Source organism: Peromyscus eremicus, chromosome 14 (assembly GCF_949786415.1).
Source record: "Peromyscus eremicus chromosome 14, PerEre_H2_v1, whole genome shotgun sequence".
In the NCBI taxonomy this organism is placed as follows: domain Eukaryota; kingdom Metazoa; phylum Chordata; class Mammalia; order Rodentia; family Cricetidae; genus Peromyscus; species Peromyscus eremicus.
The window spans coordinates 71586863-71604967 of NC_081430.1; the positions used below are offsets into that span (position 1 = coordinate 71586863).

At 45.9% G+C, this 18105-nt stretch overlaps 1 protein-coding gene across 1 annotated transcript in view; it reads left to right on the forward strand.

The window, feature by feature from the left end:
- Prkch (protein kinase C eta) overlaps positions 1-18105 on the forward strand; it is a 209214-nt gene that overhangs the window by 138181 nt on the left and 52928 nt on the right. The window contains exon 10 of the mRNA XM_059279583.1: positions 7545-7699. Coding sequence (XP_059135566.1) covers positions 7545-7699 — 155 coding nt within the window. The remainder of the gene's footprint in view (positions 1-7544; positions 7700-18105) is intronic.

The window sequence follows — 18105 nt, forward strand, 5'->3', positions numbered from 1 at the left end:
GTTTGCTACAGTGGAGCCATAAGAATCATTTTACCAAAGACAAGTCTCTGTCCAGATAAGATGAACTTTGACCCCAGGGCCTGACAAGAGGGTTACTGGGTGAGTGAATCAATCCCTGGCATCTTATAGCGTGTGCAGGATGATGAAAAACAGAATAAAGCCATTAGACTCCATCTCACTGTTGCTTCTGTGAAGCCTTTGCAATCATTCTTTATGTGGTTAAATTCAAGTGGTTTCCAGTTGGAGCGTGGTGCAATCAGATTTCCTCACAAGGGTGCTTTCCACCATGACCTCTTTGACGTCAGTAACTGCTTCCTGTTGATGTGAATTCTCTATTCACCCAGCTGACGACTCGGTCAGGGAAAAATAATGAAACAGTGCGACCTAGGAGTCATTCAGCATGGTGCCGTCTGTGCCCCCCCAGAGATGCCTTTCTTGCCTACAGCTCTTAATAGCACTCTGGAGTTTTTAATATGGGGCTTGCTATTCATACAGAAATACCCCCCAGCAGTTCTGAGAATTTGATGAGTGTAGATAGGGCTTCTAGTTCAACAGTGCCTTGAATCACTAGCTAAATTATTCATAACCATAAATGTAATTGCTATTCTCTGAATTATTTTTCTTCCATCTTCACTGTGGCCAATGTGCCGTGACTGTTTCTTACTAAAACATTTCATTCCCCAAACAACTTATCAGCAAATGAAACATATTTGTAAATCAGAAGGATTATGGAGTCTAGTTTTCAACATAGAAAAATCTTTATTACTGTGGTTATAAGAATGAGTAAATGCTGCAGAAGGGGAAAGAGATTACTAAGACTGCAAAGTCTTCAGTAGCACACTGCGGTCCAGCACCTCTGTTTCCCAATCACAGTGTTTTAAAATCCATAAAGCTGAGAATCAGAATCCTTAGTTAATGTTAGAAAATTAAGAAACTGAACGGAGCTGAGTGCTGAGTTGGTGTCTTTTTGGCTGTCAACCCAGCTTTGTGATTCCTTAAAAATAATTCCTAGAATGAAAAGTCCTTACCTCGCCAAGGTCATTGCCATGTGGCATTAGGAAATGCTTCTGTACCGCAACAGCTGGGCTTGGGGAGGGAGGGCACTTTCATTTCTTTAGATCTGCTAGACTTGGGGTTGGCTTTAAACAAGCTATGTAGCTAAGGCTGGCCTTGAACTCCTGATTCTCCTTCCTTGCAAGAGCTGAAATTATAGGCATGAGTAGCCACACCAGGCTAGGATGGTCTAGATTCTTGTCCTACACTGGGAGTCAGGGAGCCATTGCAACTTTTATTGGTTTGCACATTGCCCCCCAACCGTGTGTGTGTGTGTGTGTGTGTGTGTGTGTGTGTGTGTGTGTGTGTGTATGTTGTATATAAGGAATAGCTGCTGCAGTTCACGGGGTCATGGTGGCTGAAGCTGTAGCGGGATGGTTATAATAATGGGGTGATAATAACGAGAGTTGCTGTCACGTGTTGAGCCTCTACTGTAGGTCAAATCCTAGTCAAAACTCTCGGCCTAACACAGTTAGTCTTTGTAAACCTTGAGTCTAGTCATCTTGCCAAGTCCGTTTTACAAAGTGAGTTGAGAGAAGGAAGGAGAGAGGGAGAGAATTCCAGAAAGGGAGGGAGAATATGAGAATAAAGTTCACAGGAGATGCTTGTGCCTGGGTCCACACCTCAGGTGTAATCCCTGGGCAGCATCCTGGTAGTAACACCAAGGACTTGGCACTGAGCACAGTGTCTCCTGGATTTAGCTTTAGCGTCTACTAATAAGTTTCGTTTGTTAGGGTTCTCTTGAAAGGGCCTGGCGTGGGCTCTTTGCTCCTTTTTAACCTTCCATGATCACTGTTACTATAGGCATTATTGTTCTAGATTTTAAAACAGGAAGCTTCTTGCTCCTTAAAAATTTGTATGCGTTTTACTTAAAAATTTCCTAGAAGCTACAGAAAACTTACCCGAGGCTATACAGGAAAAGAACTAAAGATAGAATCACAAATTCAAGAGGCATTGTGGTACCCAGGGCCAGGGGTTGATGGACCTAAAACTGGAAAGACACAAGGAACCCTGATGACCTCCTTCTAATCTCACTCTCCCTGGCCTTGTGTCTGCTCCACTCTGTATTTCCTGCTTCATTATTTACTTTGCGTTGACCTATCTGTCCATTCATCCATGCATCTATCCATCCCTCCACCCATCCATGCGTCCATCCGGGGTTTGTACCACTCTGTTATACTGAGGAATTTCATGTGTACACCACAGAGGCAGCCTCAGCTCCCTGAGTCATATTTCCTCAGTTCTTACACACAGCTCAGACTGAATTAAAAACTCTACATTTCAGTTTGAATATTCTGGGGGAGAGACCGTGGGAAAGTGGGCTCCTTCCAATTAGCCATGCGCGGGAGGGAGGTACAGCTGTTGTCTTCATGGCCCTTACATACAACCATTTTGTTACTTGTCCCGTCTTAGGGGAGCTCTACCCTGTAGCCAAGCCAAGCCTCATCTAGCTGCACATCATTTTCAACTTCCAGGAGCAACCTATAAAGAGAACTTTAAGAAGTGTCTCCTTGCTGACTGCCACTGCCAGTTTAGAGGATATGCCCTGGAGAGCGCCAGGGCAGAAAGCTGGCACAGGCCTCAGTGGGTTAATGGAACCAGGGCAGATGACGACAGAAATTTTATTGTTGCCATGCACCAGCTCCTTGAACTCTGTGCCTGTAACTAATGCAGGGCGTGGGGACAAAGGGATTTGGGAGTTGCGTTTATTCCCCCCAGGTGTTCATCATCCCCTGCTGATGGCTCGCATTTGTGGTTAGCTGAATCAGAGACCAGAGAGAGGCACACAGTGTAGACAAAGGGCTTGGCTTTGGAACTGAAGCTCAGCCAGTCTCCTGGATCTTGGGTTTCCTAGCCCACAGGTCAGGGCAAATCTGCCCTGAAGGAGCCAAAGCCACAGGTGAAGCAAGTTCTGCCGAGGCTAGGGCTCAGCTTCTAGGAAGCTGGCTGTTAGGAGTCCTCAACCGGCTGTGTGTACAGATTTTGGTTACAGAAAGACTCCTCTGTCTCTGCCTGGGTGGGATTAGCAGAGCCCTCCCTGCCCTAGAAGTGACTCACAGCCACCTTAATCCATTACACGGTCCCTCCCTATTGCAGGATTCCCCAAAAGGACTTCATCTTGTTTCACAGCACAGGGCATTGGGCAAGTAACCCTCGGGACTAGTTCCTGACCAACATGGATGCCAAGGGAAGTTGTAGGCAAGAGGTCATCACCTGTTTCCTTTCAGAACCTCGAATACAGAACTCTTCTGTGGTGGGCCGTCACCACATGTGACGGCTTCCTGGAGATTGATGCAGTTCATTCCAAAGGAATAAGATTTCTCTGGGGTGGTTTGGTTTGTTACTGATGTTTTATTATACATGACATATCCCAGCACTTACTGGGGTCTTTTCAAGCCTTAGCTCACAAGCGTCACATGTTTTATCCCAGGCACTGGGCTTCAAATTGTAATGCACTAGGTGAATGATCATGTTTATTGGGAGAAGTTGAGGCCCTTCTCAGTTGTGGGTGACCTAGGATGGGGTCAAACACCTCCCAAACTTGCCTCTTGCTTCTACCAAGGCTTCATTGTAAGCTTCATAGCAGCCTGGCTCTGTGCTCAGCAGCTTCAGCCCTTAGCAGCCTGTGTTCTGCCTGGCGTCAGACCTGGCCGCTGTGCATTACATCTGTCCATCCTCTACCTTCCCTCTCTAGCCTGACCCTGCTTTTTTTCACCTTCTAAACCTGGGAGTCAGCTCTTCTCAAGAGCTTTCCCCAAATCCCACCCTGGCCTCCAGGCTGCTCTCTCTCTCCTTCCCCACGACCCCACGACCCTTCTGCTACCGTCACCACCTGTCTGGCATGCCCCATCTACACATCTGTGAGCAGATGTAGGCCCACATCTGCTTCAGGATGCATGGGCCCTGCCCAGGGCCTGGAGTTCTCTGTGTGCCTAGTACATGGTGGTTCTTGCTCAGACCCTTAAAGAAAGCAAGAAGGTCTCAGAGAGCTTCAAGAGGTACCGTGGACTCAGACCCTTGCAGCTCCCGGGATACAACCGACAGCCAGTTGGTTCTGGTTTGAGATGCCATTCCAATAAGCATGATACAGCGGGGATCCTTGAAAGAAAGAGTGGTTATTGATGACCATCAATAACAGGGAGCAGGGTATGAAGCCTCCTTCTACTTCCCACCATCTAGAGGATGCTTCTATGAAACACTTTACAATGACGTGTTTACCAATATGTTCTTACCCTTCTTTCAAATCCCAGTAAGAAAAGTGTGGAGGAAGACCATGAGACTTTAGAAACCTTCAAGAGGTCCAGAGAAGTAGAAAGGGATGCTACCCCCACCCCCATCCCACAACCTAAAGCTGATATCTGTCATATCAGCTTCCCTCTCTAAATAAATAAATAAATAAATAAAATAAATATTTTATTTATTTATTTGTTTGTTTATTTATTTATTTATTTATTGGTCTTCTCTCTGGCTGTAATTGAAAGCATTCTACACATCCACATTCTTTTCTGACCTGAAAATGTCTTCCTTAGGAACCACCAGCAGTGGCAGCTTCAGATTCTGTGTATTCTTTGCCAGAGGGTGAAACGCTCAATAAAATTTTATTTTGGATGATATCCCATCTCTCCTCCCACACCCTCTGCACACACTATATTGATGATAAACAGGTCTCTTTGTAAATAGTGGAGACTTGTCATTTTCTTCCTCCTCTGTAATAGCAATCTTGGAGAAACGATTGTGGGACCTTCTCTCCTAGTAGACATTTTAGAACAGAGTCAGTAAAAGTTCAGGTCTCTAGAGGTTTCTTTGCAGTTAAAAAAAAAAAATCAAACAAGCGAAACATGTTGTTGACTGGCAAATATAGTTTTGCACTTCGTCACGTGACTTGAGGTCTTTGCGGGGATGGCTCTTGGTTTCTTTTCATCCCAGTTACCTCTCCTCAATCTTGCTTTTCCTTTCTCCCTGTTTTGAGAGCTGATTGCAGCCGGGGAGCTGTGAATGGTACCCGGTATTCTAGGTTGGTGCCAGGCCCATAATAGGAGCGAGACTCTGGATGGAAATAAGCAAGGGCCTTGAACAAAACATCCTCCGTTTCAAATCTAAAGATCCCGACCCTCTCCAGATGTAGCCAAGGAGGAAGTGCCAGATTCTGTAGGTTGAGATCTGTCCCCCGAACCCTGGAGGTGTGAGTGGAGCCAAGATGTAGAGGAAAGAAAAGGACTCGAAGGCAGCATGTCCTACCCTCACACCCGCCATTTGGCCGAGGGTCTGGCTTTGTAGATTTTGAATATGAAAAAGACATTGCGTGTGGAAGAGAGTTCCTTCTTAATTAATGCCTTTATGTTTTGATGACCCCTGCTGCCTTGGAAACTCTTGTGGAGGACACTAACTTACAGTCGTCTCAGAGTGGCCGCTTACCCATGGACTCACTTCCAGTCATGAGATGTTCAGAGCAACTAGAATTCAAGTGACTGGCTGCCAGCCACATCCATGAGGAAGGTGAATAGTCCGGCTCACAAGAAGCAGGAAGCTGCGCTCTTGTTCAGGGACACTGCAGGGAGGCTTTTTCCATCGTAGTCTTCCTCAGACCCCTGGGGTTACCCCTCTAGATGAGGCCTGTGTTGGCATAACAACTTCCTGTGCCCCTATTGCTCCTGCAGTTGTCTCTGGAGGGCTAACTCTCTCCCGAACGCATTTGCTAACATGGCCCACCCACCCACCGGACTCCTGCCCATGGAATGTGGGACAGCCATTGCTCATCTGAACCCATCCACCCCGTTCTGCCTCTCCCTTTGCCACTCAGACTCAAACGAGGGCCCTTAGCTTAGTCACAGGGCTTGCTATATTTGTTTAGTCTTCCCTTGGGCTATGGGGAATCCTGAAGAGCTGAGTTGGTGGTGGTGTTTTTTTATTATTATTATTTTTATTTTTATGAACTTTTCCCTTTTGTTCTCACTCTTTTTTTTTTTTTTTTTTTGGTTTTTCGAGACAGGGTTTCTCTGTGTAGCTTTGCGCCTTTCCTGGAACTCGCTTTGGAGACCAGGCTGGCCTCGAACTCACAGAGATCCGCCTGGCTCTGCCTCTTTGAGTGCTGGGATTAAAGGCGTGCGCCACCACCGCCCAGCTTGTTCTCACTCTTAACTTCATGTTTCTAGCTGATAGAAACATACGTCGTTTACATACACACACACACACACACACACACACACACACACACACACACGCACACACACAGGGTTGATTCCCTCCCCTTCTGATTGAGGTTTTACTTACTACAGGAAGTGGGAAATCACGGGTCACTCCGCCCTGATAGAGCTTAGCTTGATGTGCTACAGCAATACCCTGGGAAGTGAGCCCAAGCCAGACTCCCTGCCATGGTTCAGCCCAGCCACCCGGAGCTAAATCGGTGGCATCTCAAACCCCCAAGTAAAGGCGGGTTCTTGCATGTATACATCCTTTGATAAAACACCAGTTTGCCCACACAGTGACCGCCCACATTCCCACCCCCAGAAAGGGCAGCGCCATCTCTGAAGGCTGGAACTCACCTGCAGGCCTTGACTCACACAGGACTCTTGCTCAGGCACCTCACCAACCCCCACACAGGTGTCAGATGTCCCCGCTTCCTCCACCGCTTCTGCCACAGCTTTACCAGAATGTGTAGATTTGCTGTTTCTGTTTTAAGAACCCCGTGTTTCTCCTACCAGCCTTTCTAAGGGGAAAATATATCTGCTTTATGTCTATGGGCTTCTTTGTTGGGTTCCCAGCACCCATTCAGTGCTCAGGGAACCCACTGATGGTAGAGGTCCTTAGACACAAGCCTTTTGCCCTATGTGTCTCAGCAATTGCTTGCTAGATGGACCTTGCTGTCACGAAGCAGTCTTACAGTCCATGAGTCCTTGGTGCATGCCTTGTATAGTCCCTAGGCTGCAGCAGAGGAAGCTTTGTTAGGAGTCCATTTTCCCTGCCTGGTGAGAGACCACCCAAGGGGACCTCCGGTGGGCTTTATGTCCACTTCTGATATGATGGAGGCATTTCTAACAGAGATTGTCAATTGAGCTTCATTAGCCTGAGTTCTCTAAAGGAGTTTACCCTTTTTTTGTTTGTATATTCTCTGCTCATTTGTGAAAAATGAAGCACCCTGCCCAGTGTTCTTTACTCTCTGAATAACCCTGTATGCTCCAATGAAGACGTTTGCCAGAGGACTTAATGCCCATGCTCTCTTCCCTTTTGGGATCTTTCATGTATCAGGCTGGAAAGAGAACCAAGGTCTCTTGATGCTTTGCGTATGTAGAAAGCCAAGGTTGTGTGGAACTACCTAAAGGGGATTTCCATGCCATCCTCCCTATGGGATCAAGGACCTGAGCCCACAGGACCATCCTCTACTCTCTGCTCACAGGTAGCAGTCTGCATGTTTTGAGGACGATATTTCTTCCAGGGAGCACAATGCTGATGAGCAAGCAGTAGGCTAATCAATCCCCACATGTTTCATCTAGGATCGTCTATTCTTCGTCATGGAGTTTGTGAACGGAGGGGACCTGATGTTTCACATTCAAAAGTCCCGTCGCTTTGATGAAGCCCGAGCTCGTTTCTACGCTGCGGAGATCATTTCTGCGCTCATGTTCCTGCATGAGAAAGGCATCATCTACCGGTGAGTTTGTGTGCTGGGTGCCTCTTCGGATTCACCCCCTGCCTGGCTCCTCATTGGGCCCTGCCTTCCCTTTCTTGTAATCATCACCTAAAGATGTTAGCAATGACATCCACAGAAGGCCCAAGTATTCATTAGAGTTAACGCAGAGATGAGCTCTCTGTCTCTGAACTAAAATGTTCAGCCTGTTTGAATCCCAGGGAGATTCATATTCATGGATTGGCTCAGCCAGCATTTGCTGTGGTAGCCAAGCCCTGGAAAGTGCTGGATTCATTGCTGCTTTCCCTTTTTCCATTCTAATGTTTGAAGTGAGTTGGTCGATGTGGACCCATTCTATTTTCGGATTCTGCAAGTGAGCCAAGCAGTGGGTCTTGACTGTTGCTGGAAGTAGCTGTAATGGCATTGAGGTCAGAGGAGATGGGTTTGCCAGTCCACAGCTAAACCTATGGAGTGGGGTTGATGGTATTAGTCATGTGTAGTCTCCCAACAGTGTTTGATTACATTTCATGATACAATCTTTGGACCTTAATAGGCTGTAATTTGAATGGACTCAAAATCTGATTGGTGTTTTCAATGGCTATCCAATGAAGCATAAATCAGAGAGATGGTGGGTACGTAAGAAATGGAAGAGCTAGTGAGTGCCAGGGTGTGTTCATGTTGATATTTCCTTCCACCTGTGGTCCGAAGCCTCTCACTCTTTAAATCATGTTATAACTTGATTGCCGCATGTGGTGGCTAGTTGTAGCGATCACTTGACACAATCTAGAATCACAAGAACCATCTAAAAAAGGAGTCTCAATGAGACATTGTCTAGATTAGATTAGCCTTGGGCATGCCTGTGGAGAATTGTCTCAGTCACATTAATTGATGTGGGAAGACCTGGCTTGCAAGTGTGCAACACTGTTCTCTGAGTTTGGGTCCTAGATTCTGTAAAAGAGAAGAAAGTAAGATAAGCGTGGGTTAGCATGTGTGCCTTCATTTTCCCCACTCTTCACTGTGGAGGTGATGGGAGTGGATGTCTTAAGATCCTGCTACCTCATGTTCCCTGCTCCAATGAACCATAACTGTGATGGTTTGAATGAGAACGGCCCCCATAGGCTCATGTTTGAATGTGTGGTTCCAAGTTGGTGAAACTGCTTAGGAAGGACTAGGAGGTATGGCCTTGTTGGAGGAGGTGTGTTGTTGGAGATAGGCTTTGATGATTCAAAAGCCCACACCAGGCCCAGTCTCCATCCTCCCCCTCCCCTCTCTCTGCCTTCTATCTTCAGATCAGGATGTAAACTCTCAGCTACTGCTCTAGCCCCATGTTCACTTTGCTGCAGCAACAGAAAGAAACCTAGCGAACACACCTGTTCTCTTCTGGTGATGCAGTTATTGCTTTTGTGTGTGTGTGTGGGGGGGGTAATCTATGTTTTATGGTAGGATCCTGAATACTAAAGCAAAGAGCTTTCTGGTTGAAATATACTCCCCTCCCCCAAGCCCAAGTCCTGACTGTCCTGGAACTAGCTCTGTAGAGCAGGCTGGCCTCGAACTCACAGAGATCTGCTTGCCTCTGCCTCCTGATCCCTGGGATTAAAGGTGTGTGCCACTACCACCTGGCAAAATATACTACATGAGTTGCCTATCTCTACCCTGCTTATCCCAAAGAGAGACTTTCCCACATTTACTTTTTAGGAATAATGACCTCCCTACGTGGAACACTTGTTCCAGGATCAACACGTTACCTACAAGTGTCCCTTCTCCTTAACATTATGGCCATCTCCATTGTTTAGACGAATAATTCTTGGAGAGATGTAATATCCAGGCTACCAGCAGGTGCTGAACTGAGATTTCAAACCCTGCCTAACTATTCTGCTACCTTCTCAGTTCAGGAGAAACTTGACTGAAGATACCACTAGAAGGCTGGTGTCTTATTCTCCTTATAGTGTCAGGATAACTTTTAATTGTGAAAATTAAAGCAGAAATAGGGAAGGGGAGTGAGGCTTAAAGTCAGGTGGCCTGACTCCCTGGGGCCTTTCCTTACATAGTACCCCACATTGATACAAGCACAAGCTTGCTCTTCCAGGTTGAATGTCACACTTACTTCCATTTGCTTTGTGAATCTTGCTCTATAAAGCATAGGCATTGTGGCTGATGGTGTTTCTGGTGAGGCAGTATCCATCCACATACTGGTTTTCTTTCAGTTTCTTTTATCTGTGACTCAATTCTAATTTCCAACTCAATTCTGATTTTCATTTATTCTCAAACTCAGATCCTCATGTTCATTAGTGTCTAACTGATATGGCTGACTTTGAAGGGAGAGCATTTAATCAGGATAGATTCAAGTGCTATTTTTGCCTTGTGGATTTATTCCATGGGATACTTTAATTCCATCAGGCTCCTGGCTGGGGCCAGAGACTTAAAGGTGAGGCTCTGAAAGCCAAGTCCTTGGAATTCACACACAGTCAAGGGCATATCTGGGTCACAGAGAGTGTGAATTGGATTCAAGAATCTAGTAAGAAATTTGGGAACTTCAGACATCTCCCTTTATCATGTGTGTCCCAAGATGGCCTTTATAAAAACTGAAATGCCCTCTCTAGAAGATTCCTCTGAGCTGTCTAAATAAAGTTATTGGTCGGTCGGTCGGTCGGTCAGTTGGTCGGTTGGTTGGATGGACGGATGGATGGATGGATGGATGGATGGATGGATGGATGGATGGTTTGTTGGCTGGTTGGATAGTTGGTTGGTTAGTTGGATGGATGGATAGTTGGTTGGTTGACTGGATGGATGGTTGGTTGGTTGGTTGGTTGGTTGGTTGGTTTTGGAGGCTTTATCCCTGGATGTGTGTAGCTTATTTTCCAGCAAACTGTAAAGGTGGTACCATTGGCAAGTCATCATCAATCAGAATCTTAGGAAGAAGATGAAGCACTCTCTCTGGCATGAGTTTCTCTCTTTTCAGTGACTATACCTGTGGGTAGATCAGAAGACAGGCTGATCATACATCTGCGTTTTACAGCTTGTTTGCTCACCCTGACTCTCAGGTGCATTCACCCTCAAGCCTGGGTCCTGGGAGGTGCAGCTGCAGAAGGCTCTGCCTTTGTGCTTTTGGTTGCAAAGTCTGCAGTCCAACAAAGTCTTCAAACCAAAGTGAGCTGGAGAGTAGACAGTCATGGAGTCAGCTTTGACAAAGGAAAAAGTTCTGTTTATCCCTGTGTCATAGGTTACCAGGAACCCAGATGGTGCCTGAATAACTTCTGTGTAGCTTGGACATTTTTCTAAAGTCTGACTCTACAGAAAAAGTAGGGAAATAAAAAGACATGCAGGCCACATAGAGCAGTACAGGAACCTTTTTCTATCATGCTCTATAAACTGCATTAAAGGAGACTTTGGTCAGCTCTAACATTTCAACTCCAAACCACCCCAAACCTGCCAGCATACATTTGCTCTGTCTCTGACAAAGTGTGGAATGTATCTGCAATGCATTAGGTAAGGAGGAGTTTATAGAATTTTTAATTCTGGTGCCTGCTTACCATGTTCCACTCAAACACAGAGTGTGTCTCCACACTCACTCTACCACGTGTGAGCCTGACTGCATCAGACCTTGTGCAGCCCTTGGCAGGCTGCACGTTTGCCAATCAGTGTTCACTCCCAAAGTGCCTGTGCACTATTTCACTATCCTGTTTCCCAGATGTGAACCAGTCCACAGAAGCTGATAGCCAGACCTGGCATTCTGTCTTCTCCTCTTACACTCACAGAATACAGTATTAACCTTTGACCTTTCTTGAGAATCACCTTTGATTTCTCTTCAGCTTGAGAGAAAAACCTGCCTCTGCCTTGTTTGTGTTTGTTTGTTTGTTTGTTTGTTTTTTAAATTTTTAGTTCTTCCAGTGCTGGAGATCAGTCCTAGGACAAGCACTCTAGCACAGAGCTATATTCCCAACTTTTTTTTTTTTTTTTTTTTTTTTTACAGTTTAGGAAGGTCAACCCTATCCCCACCAGGAAAGTTCTGTTAAACTAGGCTCTGCATACAGTGGATGACTGTGAAGACAACCTTCTCAGACATTGCCCACCTCTTTTCTCAAAGACAGGATCAAGGATATTGGGGGCCTGGCTTGTTCAGACACTTGTGTGATCTGAACTTAGTTAGGTGTGGCTTTGCTCAGTGAACCCATAGTGAGATCACCCCTGGGAGCATTGCTTCCTTGGCTAGAGATTCACAAAGAATTTGCTTGCAAATCATTTCTGTGTTGGGTCCATGGCAGATGCTTCATGTTTGAGTCATTGTTCTCTGAAATTCTCCTCTTCTGGAAAACTAGGTCAACATCTCGGATTCTGTCTCCTGGGACCTCCCTTACTTCTCAGCATTCCTTATTAGCAGACTTGCAAACTCCCAAATATCTTTCATTTGAGTGTAGAGTTGTGTACTCTTACCCACCTATACTAAAATGCATTTCCATATTTGTGTTTTTCCTCTGAGTTTAATAAGAAAAATTTCGGTGTGTCTATTTTTACTTTGTCATCTAATGGTGTCACCCTTTCTACTGAGAAGCAACTTCATTTATTCTTCACTTACCTGACTGCAATGATGGCTACACATTGTCATCTGTTATTTTTAAAGCCCTCATTATAGTCAGAAAGGGCCAGCCACAGAAGTGCTCAGGACGTGAGCACTTTCACATGAGATTTTGGGGCCAAGCCCTCCCCAGAACTTTTAAGTCACATTCTTGCCTTCTTCTTGTACACATTGCTCATTCAGAGACCATTCCTCCATTGTCACCAGAGTGACCCTTGTCCCTTATTCTTTTTCTAAAGATGTATGGAGAACTCGGGGTTTCCAGCTGTTTGCACTTAGCTGACACCTGCCTGGACGCAGTCTCCCCATTCCCATAGAAAACTCTTGGCCTTTTCACTGAGTAGCACTTAGAGACCACTTAATGTTCAGTGACCATCAACTCCGCCAAGGACATGAACATAATGATGAGCAAAACCAAGATTATTCCCTGGTGGAGAACAGGGTCCAGTGATGGAGAATGTTGTCTGTCAGGTGATCACACATACAGAAGTGGCAAGTATGGCCCATGCCGTGAAGCAGAGGAATGCAGTGCCATGGTCAGGAATTTCCCTAGGGTGACGGGTTATGGCTAGGGAGAAATAGAAGATCTTTTTAAGAAAGTGACTTTTAGGCTCATGCCATTAGTGACGAAGAAGAGAAGAATATTCCAGGCAGAAAGAACAGCAAATGCAGATGCCCAGTAGCAGGGAAAAAAAATGGCAAGTTCTAGGGCTTTTAAGAGACATGTAGCTGAAACCAGTGAGGCATATTTTCCCACAGTTAGCACTCCATTATCCCAGAGTATACACAGTCATCTGATGACTTTAAAATTTTATTAGATATACCTCATAAATAATTTATTTGAGAGTTAGGTAAGCTGGTCATGTTGCCAATCCCTGGAGGAACCATCAGTCACTGTGAGTTTCTTGCATCCCTGTCTCGGTGTTTAGACCCAACAATAGGATTATTAAATTTTAGAAACAGTAGAGGCCTCAACGATGACCTAAGGCCAACTTCTTTTTTAAAGATGAGGAAATTCAGGCCTCAAATACCCAACCAGCAAATTGTTTCTCACGGTAGAGGTTCTGGCAGCGTGGTTCATCTGCAATTTGTAGTCCATCCTCAGAAAACTGAAAACATGAATAATCCTCAACTTCCTGATGACTGAAGAGTTAATCAGGCCTTTTGAGGCATTCATCCCTGTTTGCTCTATTTCACTGAGGAAAATCCAGTCAAGGCAAGAACACGTGGGTGGACACGGTGTGCCAAGCATTGTTTGAGGAGGTACATATCTGAAATGAATGGAGTAAGGTCCTGCTCTTTGAGGCTTTTTTTTTTGGGGGGGGGGGAGTGAGATGGATAATCCACAGACCACTAGTGGCAGATGGGTTCCAAAACTGGAGCATGCCCAGTGTGTTATTTCCTTCTCTTATTGCAGTGACAAAATATTTAAAAAACAAAAAACAAAAAACAAAACAAAACAAAACAAAACAAAAAAACAGCAACGTAAGGGAAGAGGAATTTGTTCACGGTTAGTTTTAGACTGTCACGGTGGAGAAGGTATGGTGGCATTCGTGGCAGCTTAGTCTGGGTGGTGGCAGCTTGCCTAGTGGTTTGTTCATATGTTGGCAGATCGGGAAATAGAGAGAGTTCTAGCCGTCAAGGCCCACCTCCTGTGGGCCACTTTTGTTACCTAAGCCACATTCCCAAAGGTCCCCCAGTCTCTCAAGACAATGCTACCCGCTAGAGACCAAGAGGTCCACTGAGCGCATGAGCCTGTTGGGGCATTTTGCATTTGCCCTCACAGGATACCCACGGTGTTTTGAGAATACGGAGAAGGGCCGTTCAGTGTAAGACATTCAGGCGAGCATCATGGAGGAAGTGACATCTGAGCTGAGCAGGGGAAGTTAAAGCTGAACGAAGATAGGGATATTTGGTTGTGGAAAGGGGCCACACTGGAGCAAAGCGGAGATGCATGAAAGTAGCTGGTGACCAGACAGGTAGAACCGAGAGCTACAGGACTATGGTGGTACCAAAGGCTAAAGGTTGCTACAGGGGGACATGAGGTCCTTGGGGACTGCTGGAATGACACTGTCAAGGGCTGGAAATTTGGCACAGTTGCCAGTCATGGGAAGCCTAAACATGGCAACTACTTAAGCCAAATAGAAACATGTTTGTCTTGTAAAAACTCAAGGTCCGGCTCTGTCACGGAAGCTCCATGCAGTCCTGTGGGACCTGGAAGTCTGTGTTTCTTCTTCTGACGCCTTCATGGCTACCTCCTAGCCAATGCTCCGGGGATTGCCTCTGACTTCGAATTCCAAGCAGTCAGAAAAGGTATAAAGGGCACTGTTTCCAACTGAGTAAGCTCCCTTCTTGAAGGTACATGTAGTGCTTACCATGGAGTTTGCTGGAACTTAGTCATATGGCTACCCCTAGCTGCATTGAAGGCCAGGAAATACAGTATCACGTTCCAAGGAGTCCTTTCCAACTAAAGAGCAGGCTCCTGTTGTTAAGAAGGGAGGCAGTAGTTATGTAGTGAGAAACAGTATCAGACACATTCTCTTCCAGGGAGTTTGGGTTGAGCGGTTTGCTTGATATGAGTACATTTTGATTTCACATGCTGTCGGGGGATAGTGGACCCTGTGGGCATGTGCATGGTGAGTGGCAACCCGGGGGAGTTTCCATTCGAGGCAGTGACAGTGTCCCTTGAAGACGGACAATGATGACCTAAACTAAAGAAGTAGCACAGGACAGCAGAGAGCACAAATGTAAAGGCTGTCACTGAGGAGAACAGCCAAGACTTAGGGCTGGACCCAAAATAGGGGCACTGGAGTATCCCCAGGCATTGGGACGGGTAGTTGAGTGACTAGTGATACCAACAGCTAGGCAGGACCAGGAGACCAGGGGAGGTCTAGGCCAAAGGGGAAAGTGAGGAGCTTTACAAATGCTTCGGGCATGTGAGAGTTTTTCAATGGAGATGCGCCACGGCAGTGGTTCTCCACCTTCCTGATGCTGCGACCCTCATGTTGTGGTGACCCCCACTGTAACATTATTTTCATTGCCACTTCATAACTGTAATTTTGCTACTGTTATGAATCACAATGTAAATGTTTTTGGAGATGGAGGTTTGCCAAAGGGGTCACAACCCACAGATTGAGAACCACTGTACTATGGGTAGGCGGGTAGGAGCCTGAAGCCAAGAAAGAGAACGGTATGGAATTAAATATTCCAATGTCACTAGCACATAGCTGTTAGCTCAAATCACGAAACCAGTGTGAACAAGTGGACCAAAGACAGAATCTTGGGGAGCAGTTCCCACTTGAAACCTTACTAAATACGGCCACAGGGCTGAAAAGATAACAGCTATTCTGTGGCATTTACAGTAAATGGCCCCCAAATGGAATTCCATGAGAAATATGAGGCCATAAAAGAGTAGAAAAAATAATCTTTTATTGTAACGTTGTTGAGATCGTACATACATCCTTCCTGCTAAGGGAATGATTTGGATGATTTCCCGTGAACCGGGGCAGCGAACCCAATCCTGGTTCTGGAGATGTGAGCAAGTTGTTGAAGGCTCTGAGTCTTTTTACCCATTATGTGTCAGCATAGAGCCAGTGTCCCCGTGGAGCAGAAGTGGGAAGCTGTACCCCGTGAGGCCTGCCAAATCAGGGAGGACACTACTTTTGCATGCGAGTCACCAGGCGACCTTGATTCTTTCCACTTACGTTGAAATGATACTGAGATTGGGGGGGGGGGGGTGTTCTCCAGACAAATGCAATTTAAGTTATTAAATTCAGCCCTTTGAAGAGCAGTGTTTTCCCCCAGAATTCTTTTCTTGGTATTTCAGTACTGTTTTGGAATGATAAGTTTTTATCTTTTGTATTTGTTACAAACCCTTGTATTTTTTATTTGTTACAAACCCTTGAGGTGAACTCTTTTTTGTTAGTTTACCCCTTCTGGTAGTGAAACAAAATTTGAGGTAGTTAATTTGAGGGGAGATTCAAGGACCTTTCTAGACCATCAGTAGACTGAATATCCATCCTGAAGGCTTAACACCAGTAATGTCTTTTCTCAAAGGACCCAGCTTAATGTCAGAACAAAACATAAGCCCTGAAACACTTAATTGTTTTGTGTACTTCATTCATTAAATCACAGTAGCGGCCCTGGCATGCCACGTCTGTGCCTGGCTTTCGTGTCAACAATAGCTCGGTTATTTGTACCTAATTGATAAATGTGCTAATCTGCTTCCCTGGCTAATGAAATCAGACCACCAGTTTTGCTCTTTTTCCTACCAAATTGACCACAAAACCTGTTTTCCATTGTCGTTGCCGACAACTTGGATTTATCTGCTGAGCAGTACAAATGCAGCAGGTTGACCTTTCTGTACCGGCTGAACACCGCCATTTGTCAAAAGCAATTCAACTGGACAGTTCGACAAATGTCTGAACTGCCCCCCCCCCCCCCCACACACACACACTCAGCTTTGTGCCTGGCTCCTGGGGCTCAAAGGAGGATAAAATGAGTCCTGCCCCTAAGCTGGGGGCTTGTGCATGCCCTCAGCCAACACTTGATAAGGATCTACAGTGTTCCACACAAGGCTCTAAGCTGTGGGAAATACAGGAAATAACACAGGCAACCCCTCCTTTACCCCCAGGGAGCTTAAATTCTAGCCCGAGCAGACAAACAAACTAAAAGTCTGTCGGATGCTGAAATGATAAACTCTGTGAAGACAAGGCTTGATAACAGGAGGAGAGAATCACCAACATTGATTTTACAGGGAGGGTCGAGACAAACTTCTTGGGTAATGGGCCAAGGTCCGTGTGAATATCTGTTGGAAGCACATTCATGGTCCAGCTCCGGGAGGGAGGCGCTGGGTGTGGTCAGGGATGCTGTCACAGCAGGGCTGGAGCAGCGGGGAAACCATCCTGTCTCTCGTAAGGAGACACTTTCCTGTAGGACGGTTTGTATCTATTTCGTTCTAATTACATATAACTACTGTACGCCGTAAGTGATGCCTTCGGTTTTCAGCAGATAAGGAAATTTCAGGCTGTGGGAAGTAAGTAGGTGGTGCTTGTTGCATGTTATAGAGGATGTGTCAAAACTCCGCAAACCCCCATAATGACCCCTTTTGAAGCCTTGTGAATCCCTGGGCCTCTAGGTAGGCGCTGTGTGTGGATTTGCTTTCTCCTCTGTCTTTGCCTCCCCCCACTTTTTGCCAGCCTCACCCCTACCAATCATTTCTATCTTAACTTAGTTGTCACCAGCACCGAGTTTTTCTAGCTCCAAGCTCTCTCAGGTTTAAGGTGCCCCATGGCAACTGACCATGCTCTCCCTTTGACACCGTGGCCCTCAGCAACAAGACGCACAGACACCTGACTGCCTCTCTGCCTCTACAGTGCTGGAAATAAAGGCGCGCACACACTGTGGCAGGCTCCCGAGGATGGGTGTTTTACGGGTCTTTGCAACAGTAAACAAAGGAAACCAGGCGAAGCCAAGCCCCCTCCTCAGCTAGGTGCACTCTCTGCTTTGGAACCATCCCTTGAGGACCGTCACTAGCACATCAGCTGTGGGGGGTCTGGGTGTGTGAGACACACAGGTGGCCCCTTTAAACTTGACTTTTTTGTGCTTCTCAGCTGTTTGATAACGAACAATCGAGGCAGTATTGACACTAGAATAAAGCTTTGGAATCACACTCGAATTTGAGAGCTCCACATTATATTAGTTTTATGAGACCGGATAAAACTTTAATTCATAACTTCATAATCTGTAACATGGGTCTAAGAGTGTGTCCTACCCCCTGGGCTATTGTGAAAATTGACTCCTGTTTGTTCTAGTATCAGCCAACGTTCACGATGGTACACTCATGTGAGGTAGCATG